At 36.9% G+C, this 25,902-nt stretch overlaps 4 protein-coding genes across 9 annotated transcripts; 1 reads left to right on the top strand and 3 right to left on the bottom strand.

The window, feature by feature from the left end:
* Nucleotides 1-39: 39 nt before the first annotated feature.
* On the top strand, nt 40-2,530 carry LOC123216208 (NPL4-like protein 2). Its single transcript, XM_044636606.1, has 2 exons — nt 40-1,166; nt 1,995-2,530. The coding sequence occupies exons 1-2, from the start codon at nt 186-188 to the stop codon at nt 2,247-2,249; spliced, it is 1,236 nt and encodes a 411-aa protein (XP_044492541.1). The 5' UTR covers nt 40-185; the 3' UTR covers nt 2,250-2,530.
* A 986-nt stretch (nt 2,531-3,516) lies between these two features.
* Nucleotides 3,517-5,403, bottom strand: LOC123216207 (protein SLOW WALKER 1-like). Its single transcript, XM_044636605.1, has one exon. The coding sequence runs from the start codon at nt 5,296-5,298 to the stop codon at nt 3,703-3,705; it is 1,596 nt and encodes a 531-aa protein (XP_044492540.1). The 5' UTR covers nt 5,299-5,403; the 3' UTR covers nt 3,517-3,702.
* A 761-nt stretch (nt 5,404-6,164) lies between these two features.
* Nucleotides 6,165-16,332, bottom strand: LOC123215746 (serine/threonine-protein phosphatase BSL1-like). The gene is made up of 21 exons (XM_044635963.1): nt 15,684-16,332; nt 15,543-15,603; nt 15,374-15,452; nt 15,210-15,289; nt 15,022-15,116; nt 14,659-14,758; nt 14,494-14,563; nt 12,077-12,178; nt 11,794-11,875; nt 11,500-11,670; nt 10,875-11,058; nt 10,589-10,790; nt 10,345-10,512; nt 10,031-10,269; nt 8,380-8,464; nt 8,149-8,247; nt 7,868-8,067; nt 7,659-7,734; nt 6,963-7,098; nt 6,750-6,889; nt 6,165-6,657 (listed from the first exon to the last, which is right to left on the bottom strand). The coding sequence occupies exons 1-21, from the start codon at nt 15,892-15,894 to the stop codon at nt 6,574-6,576; spliced, it is 2,664 nt and encodes an 887-aa protein (XP_044491898.1). The 5' UTR covers nt 15,895-16,332; the 3' UTR covers nt 6,165-6,573.
* A 661-nt stretch (nt 16,333-16,993) lies between these two features.
* LOC123215748 (protein tas-like) lies at nt 16,994-21,318 on the bottom strand. 6 transcript variants are annotated; one of them, XM_044635964.1, is made up of 12 exons: nt 21,120-21,318; nt 20,933-21,032; nt 20,743-20,851; nt 20,166-20,254; nt 19,576-19,636; nt 19,245-19,379; nt 19,061-19,162; nt 18,883-18,947; nt 18,642-18,745; nt 18,479-18,543; nt 18,121-18,175; nt 16,994-17,409 (listed from the first exon to the last, which is right to left on the bottom strand). In XM_044635964.1, the coding sequence occupies exons 1-12, from the start codon at nt 21,175-21,177 to the stop codon at nt 17,108-17,110; spliced, it is 1,245 nt and encodes a 414-aa protein (XP_044491899.1). In that variant the 5' UTR covers nt 21,178-21,318; the 3' UTR covers nt 16,994-17,107. The 6 variants fall into 6 exon arrangements, with proteins under 6 accessions (XP_044491899.1, XP_044491900.1, XP_044491901.1 ...); XM_044635965.1 differs by having other exon boundaries at nt 16,994-17,268; XM_044635966.1 differs by having other exon boundaries at nt 16,994-17,268; nt 19,245-19,353; nt 19,580-19,636.
* Between the last annotated feature and the right edge of the window lie 4,584 nt (nt 21,319-25,902).

The following is a 25,902-nucleotide window of genomic DNA, read 5'->3' as shown; positions in this document are numbered from 1 at the left end:
GTTACAGATGGCAGTAGTATAAATTTTGCGTGCACTTTTTCGTCTTCTCCCAGTCTTCCTTCCCAAGAAATCCCAAAGGCTGACTCACTAAATTCCCACTCGTCACTCCAAGCACCTGTTCTCCTGAGGCTTGTTAAATTCCCCCACAATATTCAATCTTAACACCTCTGATTTCTCAAGCAAACATGCTGCTTCGCATCCGTAGCAGAGATGGCGTTGAGCGCATCACTATTGACAGCGCCAACATCACAGTATCCCAGCTCAAAACCCTAATCCAATCCCAGCTCCAAATTCCCGTTCAAAACCAAACCCTTTCGACTAACCAAAACCTATTGTTAGCCAAAACACCATCCGATCTGCAAAAATTCAACGATATGTCCAACCCAAACACGCCCTTAGCTTCTTTCAATATCTCCCATGGCTCAATAATTTTCTTGTCTTACGAAGGAGAACGCAGCATCAAGGGCCCTGCTATCCAACCAGCCGGATCTTTTGGCCGCAAGATGACCATGGACGACCTGATTGCCAAACAGATGCGTGTCACGCGGCAGGAAAATCCGCATTGTGATTCTGTTTCTTTTGACCGCGATTGTGCTGACGCTTTTCAGCATTACGTCAACGAATCACTGGCGTTTGCCGTCAAACGCGGGGGATTTATGTACGGAACGGTGTCGGAAGACAAGAAGGTGGAGGTGAATTTCATCTACGAGCCACCGCAGCAGGGGACGGAAGAGATACTTTGTATGTTACGTGATCCGGAGGAGGAGAAACTGGTGGATGGGATTGCTGCTGGATTGGGGATGAAGAAAGTAGGGTTTATTTTCACACAAACAATAATGCAGAATAAAAAGGATTACACTTTGTCGAACAGGGAAATTTTACAGGCGGTTGAGTATCACGCGGAGAGCAATATGGAGGAGTGGATAACGGCGGTGGTTAAGTTGGAGGTGAGTGAAGATGGAACTGCTGCAATTCATTTTGAAGCGTTTCAAATGAGTGATATGTGCGTCAGGTTGTTTAAGGAGGGATGGTTCGAGACTGAAATTTCGGAAGGTGATGATCCCAAATTATCGAAGATGAAGAAGGACGTGGTTGTTGGTGTGAAGGATGTTAAGGAGGTTGATAATGATTTTTTCTTGGTGGTTTTAAAAATATTGGATCACCAGGTGCGTTTTGTTTTACTGAATTCCTTTCGACTTGATGATTGAAGGTATTTTAAATTGTATGATAAAATAATTGATAACCTATTTGTGCATTTATTAGGGCAGTTTTTATTGCATAAATAACGGGGCAAATATAAGAATTAAGGCTTGAGATTAAATTAGGGTCATATTTGAGGTTTGTTTAATCTTCACTTAGAATGCTTTTTAATGAGTAGCGTTGTTCTGTAAGTTTTTGAGCATGGATATTTTTAGAGTTCTGAGTCATTGCTCTAACTTATGGTTTCTCTGACATGCTGCTCATGAAACTTTGTTGCCAATAAAATTGAGATATGTTGTTCATTTCAGTGAGTTTATTTAGGTTATTTGAGTCACATTATCAGCACAGTTTTCTCTCTCTTGAATACTGTTGTCCAATAACTCTTGAGCATCTAAAGAATGAGTATTATTGTTTTCCAACTGAAAAGTTGACATTTCATCTAGTCTCTATGGTCAATATTTTACTGGCAACTTGTGGTTTTCTGGTGCCTGAACATTGATTACAACGTCTGAGATGACATGCAACTGCAGATTAGTTAGCGACTAGCCGATCTAAGAGATTGGAGCACCCTCACAAGTAGAGATGGAACTGGTTATGTTCAATGTTGCAAGTTGAGATTTAGGTGTGATTTAATGCATGCTCTAAAAGGATAAAATTATTTTAACGGCTGGGGAGCTCTTTTCTGCTAGTCTTTTGATTTTGAGGCTTTCTGATTTGATTGTTTACTAGGTCTAAATGCTCAAGTGTTTTACTACCTGATTCTGCTATTGCACTAACCTTTTATTTTGGTACAGGGCCCTCTTTCATCTACTTTTCCCATTGAGAACCGTAGCATCCAAGCAACAATGAGGGCACTTAAGAGTCATCTGGACCGGTCACCAAATCTTCCTCTAGTCAAGCGAATTTCAGATTTTCATTTGTTGCTATTTCTAGCAAGGTTTCTCGACCTAAATTCTGACATACCTGCACTGACACAATGTGTGCTGACACAGACGGCAGTACCAGAAGGTTATAAGCTCCTAATTAACTCATTGGCTGAAACTGCATGATCTTAGGTTTGCGATTTGGCATTGCTCAGCTGCATGAAGTTGGCTGTGGCAGCAATTTTTATTGCTTTTCAACACCATGGATGATGGGGCCAAGAGTCTTACAAAATGGCTATTTGCATCATCATATTGACCTTGTGCCATAAATTATACTGTTATCTTTATCAACTGGTCTGCTGTTCATGTTTAGCTGAAACAAGGTTGTCTTTATAATTACATGTGGCATCAGGAATGATTGGCTTTTCATATTTGGAGGTAAATTATATGGCATATTTTTTTGAAAAGTGTTGGAATGTTTAATGACTGAATATTCCTGAATTTAATTGTACCAACATTTTGCGTGTAATGTCTAATAAAATGAAGAAACAGCGACTGTTTGTTAGGGTCCTGACTAAGCTCTCCGACAAAACAGAGTCATAGAAACTAAGTTCTACACAGATCCAACTTGTCTCGACTGTCAAGCACATATCCTCAGTTGATGTTCAGTATTCAGGCTAAGATATCAAAGCATAAATATTTTTGATCAATGATGTGTTTAAGGTGGTAGGATTGACCTTCTGACTTAGACGTCACTGAATTTCAAGGGTGGTTACTGGCACCTCAAATGGTCGGAGTTTCTACTTAGGAGGTGATTAGGAAGAGTTCGTCAGATATGACTGTAGTAAGAGGGAGGTTTACTGTTTAATTTCTGCTCGGTTAGATAAATAAGAAATCAGATTCTTCTTGTCTTGTCTTGGTCTGTGCAATTGGTTGTGGATTTGTATTTGTTTGTTGCTGTGTTTGGTAAGAATCGCAGATTTACAAATGGGAATCTTATCAGTTTCTAATCTATTTAGTACACCCGAATTGAATGAACTTAACTAGAGACAAGCTTAATATGAGTCCTAACAGGGTTTTGTAGGCACTAATAGTGCAGGGTACTCTTTAACTATTTATGGAGTTATCTAACAATAGATCATTAACATGGTACAACCTTTTGTAGTTGAATATGCAGGGCAGGGTATCTCTGTATCCTGTTAACTTTCACTCTCTGTACTTGGATTTTCAACTATAGGAAGATTGAAGTTCCAAATAGCAATCTCATAGCTTGAAAATTTAATTGTTTATATCTTCATGTTGTAAAGTAATTTCACCAGTGGTCGAAAAGCAGATAAAAAATACGGTGAGGTTATCTAACGGAAATTTCTGGGAAGAGAATATGAACCATTTGTAACACATTGCCACAAGCTACATTCGGTTGGAAGCATTTCTGGGCGAGACAATTCCGTAGTTAAATAAAAAACGACATTTTAGCACATTCATCTTAGCCCAATAGAATAGCTTACAGTACAGTCAAGTTAAAAACAATCTGGAAACCTACATTTGTTTCTGATTAAACAAAATTGCAATCATGAAGATGATCTCAGAGCTTGTGAGAAAAAAAATCATAAAAGTAAAGGTAAAAAAAGATATTAATTCACCTTCTTCCAGCAATTCTCAACAAAGGAGATATTATACCCTGTATCTCTTGCAATGAATGTTGAATCCTTATCTCTTCTTCCACAGATCGCTTCAGATTTCTAATATGATTCTTCAATATATCAGAAGCTTTGATATCTTCAGCTCGCATTTCGAGAACCTTCTTCATCAACCCCATCAACAACCCTGAGTATCTTGGAACTGTGGAGTGCTTCTGCAAAAAACTCAACAGCATCCCAAGCTCTTCGTCATCCAAATTTGAAACACATTTCAATAACTTCCTCCTAGCCACCAACTCCTCCATTACAGCCACCACATTTTCTGGATTCTTACCATTTAACACACACACCAAGGCTTCCTTATGCCTAAACTTCTTCAACAATTTATCATGCTCTCCCAATTTCAACTTCTTTGGTCTCACAACCAAATAATCACTTTCATTTGGCTTCTCACTCTGCCCCCTCTGAAAATACCTGAAATAAGTGGGCCTCAACAGCCTCTTTTGAGGCTCCTCTACTCTGCCTATACTCCAAAAATTCACTAACCCACTCTCCTCATTTTCCTTCTTCTTCCTCCTACCAGCAAATATACTACCATTTGAGGTCCCAATAACTCTGGTCATGCCATCGGGTGAAAAGGCAACAGACATAAGTGGAGCCGGAAACCTCATAGAATGAGTAATCTTCATATTAATATAATCAAAAACCTTCATATACCCATCCAAAGCCACACTTAAAATCCTATATTGCATTGCCTCCTCTCCATTTTCATTACCCAATCTCCCCAAACAAATCGAAGTAACAGTCTTATTATGACTCTCCATGGAATACAACATCTTCCCCCCTCCAATCAAGTCCCAAATTTTCACACTATTGCCACCCGCAGTCGCAAACAATCCACCTGAAGGCAAAAACATAACATCCTCTATTGGTTTCCCATGATTCACTTCCATCACTGACCTCGAATTCTCAACTCTCACATCCCACAATTTCACAGTGTGATCATAAGACCCCGTAACAAACATCTCAGCGTTCACAGGAGAACAATCTCCGCATCTAACGTAATCCTTGTGTCCAAACAAATCCAACACCACATTCTCACTAGCAACATCCCAATACTTAACTATACCATCATCACCACCAGACACAACGTGCAACTTATCAAGAGATGGGTACTGAACAAAATGTACCGGACGAGCATGAGACTTCAAGCGACGAAGTGGGGTCCGCGTTTTGACATCGAACACTTGAATGAGTCCGGAGAGATCAGAGGCGGCAAGGAGAGATCCATCAGAGCGAAACGAAGAGCAGGAAACGACGTCTTTGAAGGAGGAAATAACGGAGTGTTGAGAGAGGGTTTGGGAGGAAAAGAGAGTGAGAGAAGCAGAATGAGCAGCGGCAAAGAGGTGAGGTGGGGTTTGAGAGAAAGAGATAGAATTAATGGAGGAGATGAGATTAGGGATTTGTTGGGTTTTGAAGGAGGACCAGTATTTCGATTCTGGGGTTTGAGAAAGGGTTCTGGCTTTGGGTTTCAATTTAGGTTTCACAAGAAAGCTTTTGCCCGGTGTTGTTTTAGGTGGAAGCTCTTTTGCCATTGAATTTGCTTCTGGTAGTGGGGTGGAGACTGGAGAGACCCAAAACGAATAAGCTTTGTGTTAGGGTTTCTGAGGGGTTTTCGTCGAAGGCTATAACGTGGTAATGAAAGAGCGTGAGCTATACGGTGTCGTTTAACTTCACTGATATGTGTGCATGTATGTAAGGCCAAATAATTGGATTCCACCCAAGGTTTGATGATCCATTTTACCTTTTAAGTTTCGAAAAATTGCATTTCCACCCATCATCCTTCCCATAAGTGAATTTCTTATTTTCTAAAAATCACCGTTTCATTTTTTATTAAAATTGATAAAACCATATATACAATTATATATATATATAAAATATTATTATCATATAATTAAATATTATTTTATTATTAATTTAAAATTATTATATTATAAAATAATATATCATTAATTATATTTATTATTTATATATAAAATATTATTTTATTAAAATTATAAAACTATTATTATTATTTAATATAAATATAAAATTATAAATACATCTTTAACATTTAAAAATTTATATTAAACTCTTGAAAATATTAAAATTTTTAATTTTAGAATATTATATTTTTCCCTCTTTATGAATGTGTCTATCACTTTAAAATGTTGCTTCAAATGAAACAAACATTTCATTGAATAATATTAAAAACCAGTAGTAACTTCGACAGATGATTCAGACAAATTTCTTTCAAAACTGACCTAATTATGTCCATTTACCATGATTAAAGGCGTGCTTTTGTAAAACTATTTTTATCCATTTTGTTCGTCAGCATTATATTAAAGTGTGTAACATTTCATCAGAAACAGGCGCCATACAGAAATTCAACAATTTTAGAGGAAAAAAAAAAAAAACACTCTGAAGTTAACAGTAGCTCAAAATTGAAATCAGACATAACCATAACACCATTAAATAATCAACTTATGAAAGGAAAAAAGAAAAAATCTATCAGCACAATACACTGGCCGACCAACCAACCCCTCCCCTCCCCTCGCTGTATAATCTGTCTTCCGAGTAATTTTACTTATATTACACTCATTGGTTGAAAGCTATAACTTCTACCAAAAACTGTAAACCTATGTGTACACCAAACAAAGCTTCTGTTCAGCAACCTACATGTAAAAGAATACAATACCAGCACCATACCTTGTTCCTGCCTGGCAGGTGGCCAGTATGCTGCTTGAGGTCGGATAGACAGATGATCAAGCCAGCCAAAGAAGGATATACAAAACAAGGTATGATAAATTACACAAATCGGTCAGGTATCATCAAATATATGCAAGTGAACTCCGGTCATAGTCAGGCCGTGGATGACCACGTGTAGGAGTTGGTGGTCTTTGAATGTTGAGCTCCTGCAGGACAATAATGACATACCATTGTACAATGTGCGTAAATTTAATTGAACAAGGTCAAGAGTTGAAACATCAAAATGCATGAATTTTACCTGCATCCATGTGTCATCCACAGCTCGCTCTGGCGATGTATCAGGTGACTGAAGGGGTGGCGGCAAGGGATGAATCAATTTTGGAACCACAACCAATCCCCTGCCCACTACCAGTATAGCTCCAGCATTGTTTGCAGTTCCTGCATGCACATACCCAATTAGGTTCCAAAAGCCAGCACAAGATCTGGAGAAAGACCAATATATTCTGCTTACCACAATAATTGGTAGCGGAAAATAGAGTAATTAACTGCCCTTGAGCAAACCGCTCAAATCCATCCATCACACATTCATGAGCCCTAATAATAAGCTGTAGTTTATTCTTCTTACAGAAGTCTGTAACTCGATCAGGCTGCAACATTAAAGCAAGGTAAGTTTAAACAATAAGAAAAATAAGATCATGCAAATGATTATAAAAAGCATCTTGGAAAAAAAAAATTGTGATGAAGCATACAGTGGTAGTAACATAACAAACAATTGAATTTAAAATATTTGAACAAAACTAAAATAAAGGTGTGCACAGAAGGGCCACAGTAAATAATCAACTTTGATCATCATTAGTTAATTCAATAGTATTGTTACTTGCAATTAAAAAAGGTGTTCAAGTAATAGGCTCATCTGAATCCCTTGTTCAGAGCGGCCTTCTATTTGCTAAGATTTTTTGTATGCATAAGAATACATGCTACATAGAAGTTGTAATACTTCTATGTAGCATGAAATAGAGTTTTACCGCAACGACTTGAAGCATACTTTCATGTAAATTTTGATAGCTCCAGGTCATTGCATTACAACTCTGTTTCATGTAGAAATTTTAGGAATATACTGAGTAACAGATAGAACTTGTGTTCATGCATGTAAAGCAAATGAAACAATACTCCATTCAGCATGTAATCACTGAATAATCAACCTTACCCCAAAAGTGACAAGACCAGGCCCTCTTGCATTTGGTCTCAAACCTTCTATGCTATCATTTTCTGTTGGATCAGACCTGTTTTAATAAAACATGAAGAAGGAAAAAACAGTTTTAATAAAACATGAAGAAGGAAAAAACAGTTTTAAGCAAAACTTTAATGCAAATAGAGGTTGACCTAAAATGATGAATAGATAGGAAACAAAACTACCATAGAAGGTCCATCAGAATTATAGATCCAGCATCCATTGTTATTGGTCTTTCAAGCTTCTCTATTTGCTCCACTGAATGTATAGATCTTCCTATGCCACCATGCATACAGATGATTTTCTTTTCAATAAGCGCTGCAAGTGGAAGATAGTTGAAAAGTTGGTTGAAGCGTGTCCATGCCCATATTCCATCATTCTCTCCCTGCAAATACATACTTCATCAGTGTATTTTAACTTTCACATGACCAAGATGTGAAATGTACATATGTATACTAATCCAAACCATTCTCTCAATGCATTCCAGACGAAAACCAAATAGAGCATTTATGTCAGAAGCCTCATGATTTCCACGTATCAAATGAACATTCTCAGGATATTCAATCTACAAATCATGACAAAAAGGACAAGACTGTCAATTATACTTCATACCAAACTGAAAAATGAATAAAATCAGTAATGCTCCAAGCATAAAACCACTAAAAAATTATCAGGCCTACAGTCAGCAGAAGCTTGCCTTTAAAGCAAGGAGCAACGTTATGGTTTCCAAACTGTGCTGCCCTCGATCAACATAATCTCCTAAAAACAAATAATCAATATACCTGAAACATAAAGTAGATGGCTGATGAAACAACCACAGATAAAATTAAGGAACTTGTTTTATCATGGTAATTGACAGTGCCCTCAAACAATATTCTTTCATTTTCCCCGGTTTTATGAAAACTTTCACGGAACTAGAAGTGAAGTGTTACAGCAATGAGACCAACAAGACTTAGACAACATAGAAGGGAGCCGTTTCTTGAGTACCATGTTCAAAGGACTCTTTCAAATATAGTTTTGGTGCAAGGAAACCCCCATCACATCCATCACCCTTCATGCAAGATTTAGATTTTATCTTTACATCCCAAATTACTATTAGAGACTCGAAATCAGGTTTTCAAATGGAAACAGCATAGTTCTACAGCTCTTTAGACAGAAGAATATGAATTGAGAACAACAATGAAATGGCTTAGACTTTTACATGGGAAGCATAGGGCATTAACTTATACATCACATCCATAAATAAGGTCATTCATAAACTTGAGGGAGCTTCAAGCAGGGATTAACTTCTTATGCACACATCCATAAATTATGCCATTCACAAACGTGCTAACCATGCATCAAGAATTAGTATCTTCTCACATCTCATTGATACGGCATCGACCTAAAGATTCATTAGCTGACCCAGTATAAGCTATATACCATTAGTGTAACTATATTAAAATACTTTAAATAATTCAATTCTATCATTTGCAATTGAAATTTTATAATTCAAGTTACAGGATAGACAGCAGCTGAAATTAACTTACAACTTCATTGATATTCGCACATTTAACTTTGTAAGTAATTGGTCTTACAATATAGCATACAGAAAACAGTTCATACTTTGTTGGCATGAAGAGTTTGGAAAGTCTATTTTTTGCACTGCTAAAGTCTTTTCATTGTAGTCCACCCATCACTCTCATACAGCACCAACTCCAAACTTCTCATCAAAGTTCCCACATGATTATTCGGAAACTGTAGGATGATCTCAATAAAGCAGACAGGCCTCTCATTTTTTTGGCGGTTCAACCTAATCTAGACTTTTCTACCTTCATTGTTTTAGATCTTCACTTTCTGAGTCTTACATCATTCTCAACCTCTATGTTAACTTGAAAGGTAATATCTCCACATAGATCATCTTGAGTCTTACCTTCCAATGAATGAAGGCTAGCTAAATCAACAGCCATTTTTAATATTTAGGTCATCAATACCAAATTTTTAGATTTCAAGGAACACCTCAAATGATCTAGATTGGGGTGACAGTAATTTGAACTTTGATCTACAGAAAAGGATGACACTACCAATCAATTAATTTATATATCGAATGAGGATGTATTACATCTGATACATCTTTAAATGGAATTCCATTATAAGTTAAATTTGAATTATTAGTTTATAACACCTTGATTCAGAATATTGAAATATGGACCACTTGGTTTCTCTTCTAGACTCAAGAAGGTTGCTTAAAATTTTCACCCAAATTTTCAATAATGGATCAACAAACCTGAATTATAATTAATTCCCTGAATTACTCATTCTTATTATAACAAGCCAATTCTAAGGAAGAAGTCCAATAGCAAACTTACGTTATGTCTCCTGCAGTGGAAGGAAATCCATATTCATCAAACAACCGCATTAAATCACCAAACTGTCCATGCAGATCACCAAAGACTTTAATGGGTGCTTTCAACTGCAGAACTGTGGGCTCGTGCATAAAAATCTGCTCAGCTGCATAACAGAGCTCACCCACTTCATATGAATCCAAGAAAAACCTCCTATTGGCAGGAGCTTTCCAGTTTCGAGGCCTAAGCAATGTAGAAATAATCTGCAAGAAAACAAGATATTTAACTACCAATATAAATACAAAGTGAAAAACAAAGATAATTTTTATAACACTAGCCTTCTTATGTAAGCCCTGAGGAGACCTCTGCTTGGTGAACTTTTTGGTAGGATATGATAGGTCATTATTTGATGGCATCATTCGCCTACTCTCATTTTCAAACTGGTCCAATGATAACTGTCTTACCATCCCGCCCAGATTCCCTACAGCCTCTTTGGCAACCACCACCTATAAAAAAGAAATGGTATGACACTGTAGCCTGCAGAAACCCCTCAAGATATATGACATCAATGAAAAGACATACAGCTCTAGGATGAAGGCGAACATCTGCCTCAGTGTCACTACCATCTGAAATTGTTTCAGCAGCCTGAGAATTATCATCAGATATAGATGTTTCATCAGCAGGACTGGCACATGCTGCCTGTGCCGCCTGCCAGACAGCATTAGCTGCCTCAGCTTCAGCAGCAGAAGCCTCCCTCAGTTTCTCCATGGAATTTTTGTCCATGCTGCCGAAGATAATACACATTACTGACTTTTGATATTAAGCTGAGTGTAAATCCCATTTAGTAGAGAGAGTCATGAAAACAAACCTCACGCCTCCCGATGAAGGAATCTCTGCTGCATTTGAAGTTGTCGTTGAAAAAGAACTTAAATTAGATTGATTAAATTTGGGACTAGTTATGGTTGGAGATCTCTCAGATGTTAATATGGGAGAATTAATGTCAGTTTGAAACGGCGAATTTTCTGCAACCAAAAAGTCATCTAGCAGAATATCTGCACAGATTAAGCAGTTATGTTATGAATCAACTAAAAGAAAATGGTTGACAATATGTCATATCACAATATAGACAAACTCAAACCTTTGTATTGCATAAACTACTTTAAAAAGCTGAACACATGGTCACAGCAATCACAGATCCAAAGTTCTCATTTCTTTGCATAGTTGCTATGAACTCATCTACAGTTGAAAATGTGTGGAAATTTTATACCTTTCCCCAGGCAAAAAAACTGTAACTTGAAAAACTACCTAGAAGTCTAATACAATACTAACTATAAAGCCTACCAGAAGAGTTAACATTTCCGAATGAGCCTTCTTACTGAAATTGCATCTTTTGTTTTTATCAAAAATCTAATTTCAGTACAAAAGTTCACACCAAATATAAAAATGTTTTTAATTATGTTTTTATAGTTTTCAGTTCCAATTCAGAATTTTACCTCCTTTGAGACCGCCATAAATATATATGCGAAATCCAACAGATGCAGATGCATGACGGCAGCGACGCATAAGTTCCAAAGAAGGATCGTGTTCAGTATGTCCCTTACTGGTACGTGAGGAAGTCACAAGTCCATTTCTATCCAACCAAACTCCAGCAGCAGTGTCCAACACTACCAAATAGAGATAACATTAGGGAAGAAGAAACAAGAAATAAAAAGTGGAAAATATGAAAGAAAGAGTTATGTAAGAATTACATCCATGATGACAGAAAAGGTAAAAAGCAATAATATTACCAGCAACAGCTGCTTCACCCTCTACCGAACGCCCCCCTCTAAGAACACCTCCTGTAACATGCAATCTAGCACCAACAAAAACCTAATAGCAAACACTGTCAGGTACAGTATAGGAAAAGGATCAAAGAAAAGAAGTCATTAAGTGACACTTCTGCGAACTGACACTACCATCTTTCCAAACTAATTCACTGCTTTAAAATACAATGCAGTCTTTGGAGAAAAAATTTATTAGTATTGCAACAAACAATTTGGTATAGTGGACTCCATTATAATCATCACTTACCGCAGCATGTTGATATCTTGGCGAAGGAGACACACCAGGAGCAAGAGTCCACTCCCATTGACCGTTTCTATGCATGAGCAGCCCATAAGCATCTGCCAGTGGCTGTGGAAGATTAAATGCAACCAATAAACTCAGTAGAAAGCTTCTCAATTCAAATCTCGACATGGAGATTTGATTACATGGCAGCTTGATAGATTAAGAAATATAAGTAACTCCAATGGACATCTGAAACATTGGGTTCATCAAAACAAGAGATATATTTTGAATCTGTAGCTAAAAGTGACAACTTGCAGAATTTAAAAAAACATGAATTTGAAATGTTAAGAGCAAGTAATATTTCTTGCAAATACAAGAACACTGTGGAACTGCTTATAAGTTATACTTCCTGCTCATGCTAAGGAGATGTCATAAATACATGTCTCAACATTCATCAACGACATTTCAAAGCTTTCCATACAAAATTCACAGATATTTTAACAATTTTCTTCAATTCTTTAAAAAGGTTGTACATACACTCTAATTTAACTTCTTTTGTAGCCATTAAAGCCAAGTTTCCATACTAGTGTGAAATTTATTTCTTCTGATAAGTATATGAAAGATAGTATGAGTTTTGTGCCCAATGTACATTTAATATGGGACAAATGGTATATCTATATGAGTCTGTTAGGCTCCCAATTATGAAAGTGTACAAGAAGTGACATAGGGAGTCATCTAGAGAAGTTTTTAATGGTATATCTATATGAGTCAGTTAGGTTCCCAATTACGAAAGTGTACAAGAAGTGACATAGGGACTCATCCAGAGGAGTTTTACCTCATGCTGAGGTGGCAAATTCTAATGGAACTGAACACATGGAGAGTTGAAAATCTATTGTTGGATTGACAAACAACTATTAAAGGGGAGATGAGATTGAAAACAGGGAGACTGAATTGGGAACATTCTAGGGAAGGCTTTTTTGCCTTGTGGGGGATTCTAGCACCCATGTTGCCAGACCAAGTTGTTGTTTACTTTCCTTTTTGTGTTAATTATTTCTATTTCTAGTTCTTACTTTCCATTGTTATTATTGAAAGTTGTTGACCCGTGGAGATTGGATCAGTAATCAATTGTCAGATTTCCTTAAGCTCATTTCCAGTTTGTCCTTGTTTGTTTGTGGTGTGATCAGTGACGTTGCTTATAAATTGGACTTAACCCCACATGCTCACATTCATCTGGTGTTCCACATATCCAAACTCAAAAAGGTCATTGGTCTCAAGATGGCAAGTCAATCACTTCCTGCTAGCCTTACTAATGATATGGAACCACTACTGTTACAAATGGACTCGGTTTTGGAGACCCAACAAAACTTGCAAGGAGTAATCAAGGTGTTGATTTGTTGGAAGTATATGCTGACGTGGGAAAGTACACTGGCAGATTTTGACGTCATTGACAAGCAATTCCCCACATTCCACTTTGAGGACAATGTGGCACTTTTGGGAAGGAGGTAATTAGTAGGCCTCCAATTACAGAAGTGTACAAGAAGAAACATAGAGACACATCCAGAAGAGTTTTTCCACATGCTAAGGTGGCAAATTCCAATGGAACCGAACACATGGAGAATGGAAAAAATTTTGGTGGATTGAAACACAACTATAAAAAGGAAGATGGAATTAAGGAAAAGGAAGACTGAATTGGGAATATTTCATGGAAGGCATTTGCCTTGTGGGGGATTCTAGCACCCTTGTTGCCAAACCGATTTGTTGTTTACTTTCCTTTTCTTGTTAGATATTTCTATTTCTAGTTCTTACTTCCATTGTTATTATTGAAAGTTTTTGAACTGTGAAGATTGGATCAATAATCAATTGTGAGATTTCCTTAAGCTCACTTCCAGTTTGTCCTTGTTCGTTTGTAGTGTAATTGGCATAATTGCTAATTAAATCAACGAGGTAGCTATCAGATTCCTGGTAAAATCCATTTAGGATTGCATGTCCAAGGGGTTATAAATAAAAGTTACTGAAAGCAAAAGCAACTTGTGAATTCTAACTTCCAAACTCCCTAAAGAAATATAAAGACAGAATAAACTGGGGAAGAAAACAAGAAGGAAACTCATAAACTAATATGTTTACTGCAATGGGTAGACTAAAGTTATATAATACTTAAGAAAAGACTTTAAATTCCTACAGTAAGATCCAGAAAAGTTGGATTTGGAATAAGAATCCTAACTCTGGGGCATCAATATTATGCAAGATTCGCCATATATTATTCTTTATTGAGATTACGTTAATCGACCTGAAATTTTTTTTGTTTTTGTATAAATATTATAATTCCTCCCACCAGGATGAATGAATCATAATACAATTTTACCTATAACCCAGATTGAGGCATGCATACAGAATATCAAATTGACTGCTTTATTTCTCCTTGAAGAAAAAAACTACCATACCGCACCAGATGAGTCCCTTCCACCACAAAGCAGAAACATGCCATCAGAGCGAGCACTAGCAGTAGCATACCTTTGAAGTAATGATGGAAGATGTTAGAATGAAGATTGTTGAAATAATAAAGGGATCGGTATTATTTTTGTAATTGTTTTTAAATAGAGACTCACATTCTAGCAGAAGGTCTACCACCTTCCGGACTCAGCCTCTGCCATGCATATGGTTTCTGGGCAGTATCCAAAGCCCAAGCATCAGAGAGCACTCTTTTGCCTGCATACAACAAATGATTAATACACAAGAATCAGGAAAACAAATCATTATCCATTTTTATGGCTAGATGACATCAATGACATTAATTATGATTCAAAGACAGCAGAATTCAACAATGTGAACCACAGAAGAATAAAATAAGATACAAAATGTTATTTTCTATTTTCTGGCCACTCAAGCACTCACACAATAGCTTCAGCAACATGAAAAGGTTAAAAGAAACACATGGACAAAGACAAAAAAGTAAGAGCAAAATAGTTCACCATCATTGCCACTGACAGTAACAAGATATCTTTGGCCAACTAAATCCATTACATGGCCATAGCAAGGTCCAGGACCTTGTCCTTGTACCACCACTCTACACTCACATTAAACAGAAATCAGATCAGCATTCAAAAAAGAGCAAAATGAACATTATAAGGGAAAAGCAAATTAGGTAACAAGAAATGACCTGTGCCATTTGAATTTGTCATTAGTCAAATCAAGCACATAAAGATCATCAGTGGAATGACCAGCAGGACCTATGCCGCCCTAATTACACACCAACATCCATAAAAATATTGAGTTATTAATATTAAAAAAATCTTCTAGCAATAATAATTTTCCAGTAATTACCTGAAAAACAACCATTGTACCAACGGCAGCTGCAGCGTGTGCAGCCCTAGGAGATGGCGGTTCACCCGCAGGTCTAATTCTGCAGAAGGAAGAAAACAACAGCTGAAATGTTAATCGAAAGTCAATTGAATACAAAAATTTAAATTAAAATAGAAGAAAATATACTAACCTGGACCATTTTCTGGTAAGAACGTCATAAGAGTGAACTGAATTGGTGACCCCAGCCAGTCCTACAACAAAATATAAATAAATAAAATCGAGCTCAATTAAAGAAGATTGAATTGGAGAGGAAGAAAGTAATGAAAATAACTGATGCCGGGAGCAGAGGAGGCAGCTCCGCCCTCAATAGCAGTGGCGCCACCAAAGAGAATTAGACGAGGACCAGTAGTCTTGGTGGCAGCAACAGCAGTAAGAGTATGAGCGCATCGGGGACCAGGCGCATCCTCGTCCGTGTCCCAATAGGTCTCTAAGGTCCGGTAGGTCGGAGCCGGGTGTAGCCAAGGCTTGGAATTCATAGACATGGAGACAATTCTAAAGATTGAAAGAAATTAAAAAATTAAACGCTTAATGATCGGAATACGATAGTGATGTTGTTGGTAGCAGTGGTGGTGAGCGGGCCCGGGCAAAGGCTCCGGACCCTCTTCTTTTCTCCAATTGTCTCTTTTAATAATTTAACTACAAGAATAGAGCCAGTATGGTGGTGATGCCGTGGCTTTGACTAGGAATTGGAGAGAGGAAGAGAGAGGAGGAGGAGGAAGTGGAGGGTGGTTGGGTGAGTCTAAAGTTACCCTACCCGTGCTATGCTGTCTGCGTTTAGGTGTAGTAACTTTTAAGAGTCAAGTCAACCGTTAAAAACAAAATCAATCTCCTCAATTTAATGTTGAAGTAGTGTACTGTAACTACTCATGCCAGCCTTCTGCCTTTTGTGAGACGAAAGAGGGGGCGGGGTGGCATTTTCGACCAAAAAGAAAAAACCATTTTTAAAATGTCATCATCATGATTCATGCATTTCCTTTCCAACTTTCCCTCAGCTTTTACGCCTTTATGTAGGTGGAATTCGCCTAAGATACACTGAAATCATTATTAGTTTTCTACAGAGTTTAATTAAAGGTTAAAAATCGTACCCCAGCTGGATACCACCAACTTTATTACACGAGATAATCTTTTAATACAAATTAAAAGTTGCTATTGAAAGAACAAGGGTTTTCTTCCTTTCACCTTCTTGACCAATTGAAAGCAATTGGAATTACATATCCATTTGTTATACGTCTTTGACAACTAGCCCTTTGCCCGTCCAGACCTGAAGACCAAAGCAATTTCTCTTTCCATTTTCTTAGAGCGAGATGGTCTGACCTGACTTGTGCTCTTTCAACATTCAAACCAAATAAAATTATCTGACAATGACGCTGCTTGTTTAAGGCCTACGCATCACCGGCCCATACCATACGTTCTAACAAATCCATTCCAATGAAACAACACTAGACATAAAAATCGACGCTCATGCTGCTTGCTTCATTTTTCATAATAACCATTTTATCTCTTGTTAGATGAGTAACAATCAAGATCCAATGCATGCTCAAGATTTTCAGCTTCACTCATATACGTGTCTTTTGATCATGCTTCTTCCAAGGGAGTTGTCTTGTGCTTTTCATCAATCAAGTCCAAAAGTCCATACAGAACATACCAAACAAATACAATTTTTTATTGGAACATTAACATGACAAAGGAAATCAGTCAGGGACAAGGACTAGGACACATTGCATGGATTCTATTGATATCTGCAACAATCTCGGCTGTGAGCTCAACCTGGCATGCATTTATAACCTCCTGAAGCTGTCTTGACTTGGTAGCTCCAAATACAGCACTTGCAACAAGAGGGTGTCTCAAAACAAATGCTGGACCGTGAAAAATCACAGTATGAAAAAATATTTTAAACCTACCCAAGAAAACAGCTGACTCAAGGGCCATAAGTAGAAGACATGAGAAGTCTTTCACTGTAAAGATACACAGACCTATAAGCATACATTTCTTAAAACCTGCAATTAAAATTAGTGATATCCATTTGCATACACCTTCAACTAAGAGAAGAAAACATATTCAACTAAAGCAGACATATGACCTCATTTACAAGCATGTTAAACATTGTTCTTGGGCAAACCAGGCTCTTGGGTTCTCCCTTATTTTCTACTTCAATTTTGTTACTCATTAATTCCAAATGATAAAATTCATACCCTAAACGGATCAGCACCCCATGATACATGATTGAGATAATTGTAGTTCAAATTGGCTTGTAGTGCATTCTTTTACGAATTATAAAAGTGAAACCAGAAGGAAGAGAATGAAAGGAGAAAAATGAAAAAATGATTCCAGAGTACATGCAATTCTATCTTTTAAAACCCTCTCTCAGTTCTACCCTAAATCAATTAAAACTCTTACTACACCTATTAACTCGGATGGCAAAATATTCGAGTATCTGAGTATGGGCAAAAGGTTCCACTATCTCAATATGATCCATGAATGTGAGACTACACATACTAAATAATATAGAATCGGTAATGAATCATCAATTGCATCAGACAGCAGCTCATAATTGAATTCATAAAATATCAGCAATCAATGTAAGAGCCTTTAGCAAGAAAATGTGTTAAAGATGAGACACAAAATTAAAAGAAGGCTACGGAAATAAATCACCATCAACATTTTCACGACAGCACTCACACACAGATACAAAGAGTGAGGGGTTATACCAAACGCAAGAGATACAGGATGAATATCATATCTTCTTGCAATGTCAAGATACTCCTGCAAAAATGATGAAAGGTTTTGAATAGTCATAGTACAGTGAAACAGACAGTAACAAAGATTAATAGACCACAAGGCGTCCCTCCCAAGAAAACCCCATCCATCGGCATTCTCCAATTACTAGGCAAAAAGGTAAAGATAAACAATGAAAGGGAAGAGCAATTTTTCTAGCCACATTATTCAAGTTTAAAGGTAATTTTAATTCTGCAACTGAGATACATTAAAGTTCCCCCTCATTGGCTCCTGCAATCCATTAATACTACTGTCACAAAATATGGATAAACTTCAAAACAGACTGCTTACCATGGTAGCTGCTTTTACCATGCCATTAGACAGATTGTATCGGGATTCCCCTTCAGAATACTTACCTGAGAATGTTAAGTGAGACAACAGGTTCACCGAAAACTGTTTAATTACCATTGAGTTTACCAATACCTAAAATTTAACTAAACACTTGCAACTTAACCTTTAAAAAGATTCAATCGAGCATCTGCTGGACCCCCATCAGGTGAAAAGTATTTCCCAGAAAGTATGCCCATTGCTAGAGGGCTGTAGGCCAATAACCAGATCCTAAAAATATCGATAATGTTGACAAAGAAAATTCATAAGAGAGGATAAATATAGGACAAAAACCTCAAAAAGGAATTCCAATAATTCAGGTTACAGGTACATAATTCATTTCCACCAAATGTAAATGAATGGGATACCTCTCATGATGGCAGCATTCAGCCAGTCCAGAATCAAAAGTTCGGCAGAGTAGGTTGTAGGAGTTCTATCATAAAGAGAATGAGTCATATTAGCCCCAGAGTTATAGAGATAAATTGGGGATGAAAAAGAAAAAGCAGAGAAAGCCTCACTGAGAGGAGCAAGAGTGTCCCAAACAACCTGCACAGTTAATATTTTCGGGTACTGGGGAACCTTTTCAGCAACCCTGAGAAACGTCATGACTCCATACGGAGTTTCATTGCTAAGTCCAATATACCTAATCTTTAGACAAGAAAATTTTCATTTACTAGATGTGACCTTAGCAAGAGTACAACAACTGAGCCAAACAGATATCATCAATTACCTTACCAGCATCAACAGCTTTGCCAAGGGCATCAAGCTGTTCTTCGACACCAACTGAAGTATACTGTTTGGTTGGATCGTACTGAGTTTCTCCAAACATTGGAACGTATCTACAGAAGCAGCCATAATTTACCAACTATAATTGGTTCAGGTTAAAAGAAAAGAAAATTCAAAGTCAATTGGAGACTTAGATCTCAAAATTCATATTTATTGATAAGTTCACTCTCCCTCCACAAAAAACACAAAAAAAAAAAAGACCAAAAAAACAAAATGTGAGAGAGACAGTATCAGCAAGAAAGAAAACTTTGAAAGTAAACATCAGATAAACATACAAACCGATCAGGCCGATGAATTTGATAAAGATCAATGTAATCCATTTGTGTTCTCTCCAAACTGCATCAATTAAAAAAAAATCCAAATCATGGATAAATACAAATTGTTCAAGTACAATAGGAAATGGTCCCTAAATCTCTTTGTAAAGAAAATTTCATGAACGTATCAAGGCAATACTCCAAATAAGAATAATAAAATCAGAACTTAAATTCTGAGGCTTTTCCTACTAAGGAAACCAAGGGTTGTATATGTATACTACAGGCATAGTCATCATAAACCTGGTACAACATAGTAATTAATATACCCTCAAGAATGGGCATTGTACACTATCTGAATTTTCAAGTGGAGAAGTGAAGAAGAATGTACAGATTATTTGGGAACCGTTATTGAAATTCCTAAATAATTTTACTTTGAAAGAATTCAAAATGATTGATAAGTTATGTTAATAGAATAAATACAATGAACAAGGAAAAAAGTTTTGAACAGTAACCTATGAACTCCTCCTGTTATAGTTCCAATGATTATGAAACAACTAAAATGCATCAGAATTAAGCTAATCATATGGCAACAAAAGCACATTAAAGTTGACCTATTGTCAATGGCTTCTGTAATATTCCTGGCATCCAAACATTCTGGCCCACCACGAATCCAAGTCATCTGCCCAGAAGGTCCAGTAACCTGAATAAGATCCACATAATATGATCCATTAAATTTGAATGCTTAGTAAAGACTACAATGATGAAAAGTAAGTCATACAGAAAACGCAAATTTAGTTTGGCCTCCAGCTGACTTGGATTGCAGTATTAAAGAAGTTCCACAAATTCACAGCGAAAAGTTCAGGAAGCAAAACTGCATCATAATTCTCAACATTTCCGACAATTCAAACATATAATAATAAAAAATGTAATATAATACTAATACCAGCAAGAATTTCAGATAATAGGAGCCAAAAATGGTGCTCCTTATACAAACAATATAGTCACTGAATCTCTACAATTAACAACTTGATGTACGCACATTTGTTAACTATATGCTATGTGTTTTTTATATAATGTTAAGCAAATGAGTTAGTCAACTCAACTATACTAAAAGTCGCATTTCCAGAGTAAACAGAAGTGTGCAAGATAAAACAACCAAATGACAAAAAAAAAAATTTCAGAGTTAACCTTTGAAGCAAAGACAATTTGTTCACGAGGTATCTTCCTCTCTCTAACCCAACGGCCAAAATACTCCTCACTCCTTCCTTGAGTCACAACACGCTGTGGCACTGGATACCTATAGTTGCAAAGTTTCCAATAAAAACACCAAACGAATATGTTTTAGGAGGAAATCGAAATTCCAACAACGGGTACGTACATCTCTGCAGAATCGAAGAAGTTTATTCCAACATCGAAAGCTTCGTCGAGAAGGTGAAATGACTGAGACGCCGAGTTTTGCTCGCCGAAAGTCATTGTTCCTGTAATAAAACAAAACAGTGTCCGTAGTACATACGATTGGTCGAGATAACATTGTGAGAGCAAGAGAGAAAGCAACGAAAACTAACCTAAGCAAAGCTTTGAAACAGTCAAATCCGGAGCAAGCTGAACCAGAGGAACTGACATTGCCGGGGAGAACCACAACTGGAAGTCGCCTTCTAGTCGAAAAAAAATTGGATAGGAAAAGTATCTAGCTTCTGGAAAGGAAAATTAGATAAAGTAATTCCGGACTTGGCGTTCTAGCAGAAGAAAAGTAGGATAAGAATAAAACAAGGGAAATTTTAAAAACTAGGCAAAATTAAAGGGGTCTAAGCGAAATTGCCCAAAAAATTCAGGTTTAAGCAAAAATGCCCATGTTTTGTGAAATGACGAAACTGCCCCCATATATAAACACAGCAAATTTTCACTGTACAATTCAAAGAAAATTCAAATTTTTTTCACATCCCACGACGAACGTCATTTCCGCCAATTTTCTTGCTTTTCGGCAACCGAAAATGGAAAATAATGTTATCACATCTCCCGTAATCTTGTTTGGATCAAGTTATTGCTCATATTATTACGATTTGATTGAGAATTTTGGGTTTGAAATTTTAGGGTTTACGGTTTGAATAATGCTTAAAATGTTTCAATTTTTGGTTGTTTTTGTTGAATTAATTGAGGGGTTTTATGTTATACAATATGTAGATTTGATTTATGTGAAAATCGGAGGTCGAAATGACCAAAAATTGGCCGAAATTGGCTGCCGAATGGAACGGCAGTCTGCCGTGGGAACGGAATTTCCCACGGCAGGACGAATTCTCCCATGGCGGTTGAATGAACAATGGGTTGTGGGGGGGTAAAATGGCTTTTTTAAACCATTGGGGTGTCGGGGAAATCCTTAGCCCACGTCGGGTTTTTTTGAAATTCCGCACGTTGTCGTGGGAAAAGCAAAATTACGAACCTGCCCCCCCTTTATATACAAAGCAAAATTTCCCACGGCAGCCCTGATTTCACTGTGCATTTCCACGAAAAATCGCAAAAGTTTCCTCCTCCCACGTCAATCCCACGGCGAAGGTCATTTCCGTCGATTTTGGAGCTTCCCGGCAACCGAAAATGGCAAAGAAGGTTAGTATATCTCTCGTAATCTTGTTTGGATCAATTTATTGCTGATATAATTGAGATTTGATTGAGAATTTTGGGTTTGAAATTCTAGGGTTTACGCTTTGAATATTGCTTAAAATGTTTGGATTTTTGGTTGTTTTTGTTGAATTGATTGAGGGGTTTTATGTTATAGAATGTGTAGATTTGATTTATGCAAAAATCGGAGGTCAAAACGACCAAAAATTGGCTGAAACGTGGTCGGCAGTCTGCCGTGGGAACGGAATTTCCCACGGCAGAACGAAATTTCCCACGGTAGCTGCATTTTCCTACTTAGTTGGGGGGTAAATTGGGTTTTTTAAAATCTTGGGGAGCTGGATTAGATTCATTACAACAAAGGGGGTTTTATGGAAATTTTGGACATTTGGGGTTAAATTGAGATTTTTCTCATCCACGGTTTCTGATCGTGTAGTTTTCGAATTTTATATCCGTTTTTTCTATTTTAGATTTTTCTATATGTATTTTTCAAATTCGAGTTTTCAAATTTTGGTGTTTTTTGACACAACTTACGATGTAACGACGTCATTTCAGTTTCGTTTTTCCGAATTCGAATTTCAGTTCGTTTTTTTGGATTTCACCATTTTAGGTTATATCGATTCGTATTTTCACGATATCCGAATGATTTTCCAAGTATCATCACTTTAAAGTATTTCAACGTATAGAATTCGAATTTCAGTTCCGTTTTTTCGGATTTCACCATTTTAGGTTATATCGATTCGTATTTTCACGATTTCCGAATAAATTTATGAGTATTGTCACTTTGAGGTATTTCAACGTATCGAATTCGAATTGTAACTCCGTTTTTTCGAATTTCACCATTTCAGGATATATCGAATCTTATTTTCATGATCTCCAAACGATTTTTCAATTATCGTCACTTTAAGGTATTTCAACTTTTAGAATTCGAATTTCAGTTTCGTTTTTTCGATATTCACCATTTTATGATATATCGATTCGTATTTTCACGATTTCCGAATGATTTTCCGAGTATCGTCACTTTAAAGTATTTCAACGTATAGAATTCGAATTTCAGTTCCGTTATTTCGGATTTCACCATTTTAGGTTATATCGATTCGTATTTTCACGATTTCCGAATAATTTTCTGAGTATCGTCACTTTAAGGTATTTCAACGTATCGAATTCTAATTGCAACTCCATTTTTTCGAATTTCACAATTTCAGGATATATCGAATCGTATTTTCATGATCTCCGAACGATTTTTCAATTATCGTCACTTTAAGGTATTTCAACGTATAGAATTCGAATTTCAGTTCCGTTTTTTCGGATTTCACCATTTTAGGTTATATCGATTCGTATTTTCACGATATCTGAATGATTTTCTGAGTATCGTCACTTTAAGGTATTTCAACGTATAGAATTCGAATTTCATTTCCGTTTTTTCGAATTTAACCATTTTAGGATATATCGATTCGTATTTTCACGATTTTCGAATGAATTTTCGAGAATCGTCACTTTGAGGTATTTCAACGTATCGAATTCGAATTGCAACTCCGTTTTTTCGAATTTCATCATTTCAGGATATATCGAATCGTATTTTCATGATCTCCGAACGATTTTTTAATTATCGTCACTTTAAGGTATTTCAACGTTTAGAATTCGAATTTCAGTTCCGTTTTTTCGAAATTCACCATTTTAGGATATATCGATTCGTATTTTTACGATTTTCGAATGATTTTCTGAGTATCGTCACTTTAAGGTATTTTAACGTATGGAATTCGAATTGTAACTCCGTTTTTTCGAATTTCACCTATTCGAAATATATCGAGTCGTATTTTCAAGATCTCCGAACGATTTTTCAATTATCGTCACTTTAAGGTATTTCAACGTATAGAATTCGAATTTCAGTTTCGTTTTTCCGGATTTCACCATTTTAGGTTATATCGATTCGTATTTTCACGATATCTGAATGATTTTCTGAGTATCGTCACTTTAAGGTATTTCAACGTATATAATTCGAATTTCATTTTCGTTTTTTTGAATTTAACCATTTTAGGATATATCGATTCGTATTTTCATGATTTTCGAGTGAATTTTCGAGTATCGTCACTTTGAGGTATTTCAACGTATCGAATTCGAATTGTAACTCCGTTTTTTCGAATTTCACCATTCGAAATATATCGAGTCATAAAACCATCGTTGCATTGTACCACGAATAAACTCCAAGAGCATGGTTATAGGTAGGCCCCGTGCATGTCTGACAAGGGCATTAAATGACTCAGCAATATTTGTAGTCATGATATTATATCGATGCCCTGGAAAGTACGCTCTACTCCAACGGAGAAAGTCGACATCCCGTAGATAAGCTCCAGCTTGGGGGTTCATTGAGTCAATGGATTGCATCATCTGCCCAAATTCAGATTCTGTGTATGATTTAGCGGCTTTCCAATATGCACCCGCGACCTGTAAGAGGGAAAAAAATATGAAAACTCATTGTAAGCAAAATGTTTGAAAATGATAAACTGTTATAAATGTAATAACTTGTTTACAATATACCTTTGAGTCTCGTTTATACTTTGCCCGCATGTTACACAGAAGGTGATGACAACAACATCCATGGTGGACATCTGGAAAGACTTCAGCCATTGCCGAGTAGATAGCATGATGTCGATCGGAGATTATTGCAAGCTCAGAGAGGTCAGGGATGCATTCTTTAATTCTCATAAGAAACCAACACCACGTGTCGTGATCTTCTTTTTTGCCGACACCGAAACCAATAGGGTATATTTGATTATTACCATCAAGAGCCACTGCAATAAATAAATGTCTCAGATATCGACCTTTAAGGAAAGCAGTGTCAATGCAAATAACGGGGCGAAGATATTGACTAAACGCACGAATGGAACATCCTAACGCCATGAAAAAATTTGTAAATCGATGCTCATCGTCTGTTTCAATAGCAGTAATAATGCCCGGATTAGTACGTTGTAAATTGTAGCAATAATCTGGTAACAGCATAAAAGATTCCTCCGGTGAACCCCTCAATGAATTGATAGCCCAATTTCTTGCCCGCCAAGCCTGTGAGTAGGAAATATCAATTTTATATCGGTCGGCGATGTCTACAATTATTTCTTTAGGTCGATAAATTCGATCAATCATCACAAACTTTGATCTCATTAATTGACCTAAAGCTCGGGCCCCAGCTTGTCTATGATGTGGCATGATTTGATCAACTAAACATGTGTGGGTAGGATTTATAGAGTTGATCCCCCACACATCACCGACAGTGGACTTGGTTGCATGTATATACCACTTACAATTTTCAGTCTTGCATTTAATTTCCCACCGTTTCTTGTCAGACTTTTTGACACCAAATTGAAATCCTTTTAGTAAGGCGAATTGTCTCATGGCGTCAATCAATTGGACTTTACTATGAAAAATATCACCAATCTTGACCCCATTCTCCTTTCGGATTGATCTGGAACCACTTGATGATGCTGATGGTTGTGGAGGAAAATCAGGAAGCCACCTAAATGGATCAGTGGGGACATTGTCAAAAAACGGCCCAAAATAATTTCCACCACCTGAAGTAGGATCTTCAAGCCGTAAACTATCTATACCCTCGGTTACTGATGTCATATACTCAGGCTCTACATCGTCTGAAGGAATGTCGGGCATATCATTTCCATCGAAGTCACCCCAATAGGGAACTATATCTTTTTCTCCATGAGCCCATGAGTTTGCAATATATAATGG

The sequence above is a fragment of the Mangifera indica genome, chromosome 5 (assembly GCF_011075055.1).
Source record: "Mangifera indica cultivar Alphonso chromosome 5, CATAS_Mindica_2.1, whole genome shotgun sequence".
Taxonomy (NCBI): Eukaryota; Viridiplantae; Streptophyta; class Magnoliopsida; order Sapindales; family Anacardiaceae; genus Mangifera; species Mangifera indica.
Note: the sequence above shows the minus strand (reverse complement) of the source record. Positions and strands in the feature narration are given on the sequence as shown.

Bases quoted from the DNA above. Each gene is read 5' to 3' on its own strand.
- LOC123216207 (XM_044636605.1), bottom strand. From the start codon at position 5,298: ATGGCAAAAGAGCTTCCACCTAAAACAACACCGGGCAAAAGCTTTCTT.
- LOC123215746 (XM_044635963.1), bottom strand. From the start codon at position 15,894: ATGTCTATGAATTCCAAGCCTTGGCTACACCCGGCTCCGACCTACCGG. The intron at 15,453-15,542 runs GTTAGTATATTT...TTCCTTCTGCAG, and splicing joins CTTACCAGAAAATGGTCCAG to AATTAGACCTGCGGGTGAAC. The intron at 8,465-10,030 runs GTAAGTTTGCTA...TTTATGTTTCAG, and splicing joins TCCACTGCAGGAGACATAAC to GTATATTGATTATTTGTTTT.
- LOC123216208 (XM_044636606.1), top strand. From the start codon at position 186: ATGCTGCTTCGCATCCGTAGCAGAGATGGCGTTGAGCGCATCACTATT. The intron at 1,167-1,994 runs GTGCGTTTTGTT...ATTTTGGTACAG, and splicing joins TAAAAATATTGGATCACCAG to GGCCCTCTTTCATCTACTTT.
- LOC123215748 (XM_044635964.1), bottom strand. From the start codon at position 21,177: ATGTCAGTTCCTCTGGTTCAGCTTGCTCCGGATTTGACTGTTTCAAAG. The intron at 21,033-21,119 runs GTTAGTTTTCGT...GTTTTATTACAG, and splicing joins TGTTTCAAAGCTTTGCTTAG to GAACAATGACTTTCGGCGAG. The intron at 19,163-19,244 runs GTAATTGATGAT...TCTTGTCTAAAG, and splicing joins AAGCTGTTGATGCTGGTAAG to ATTAGGTATATTGGACTTAG.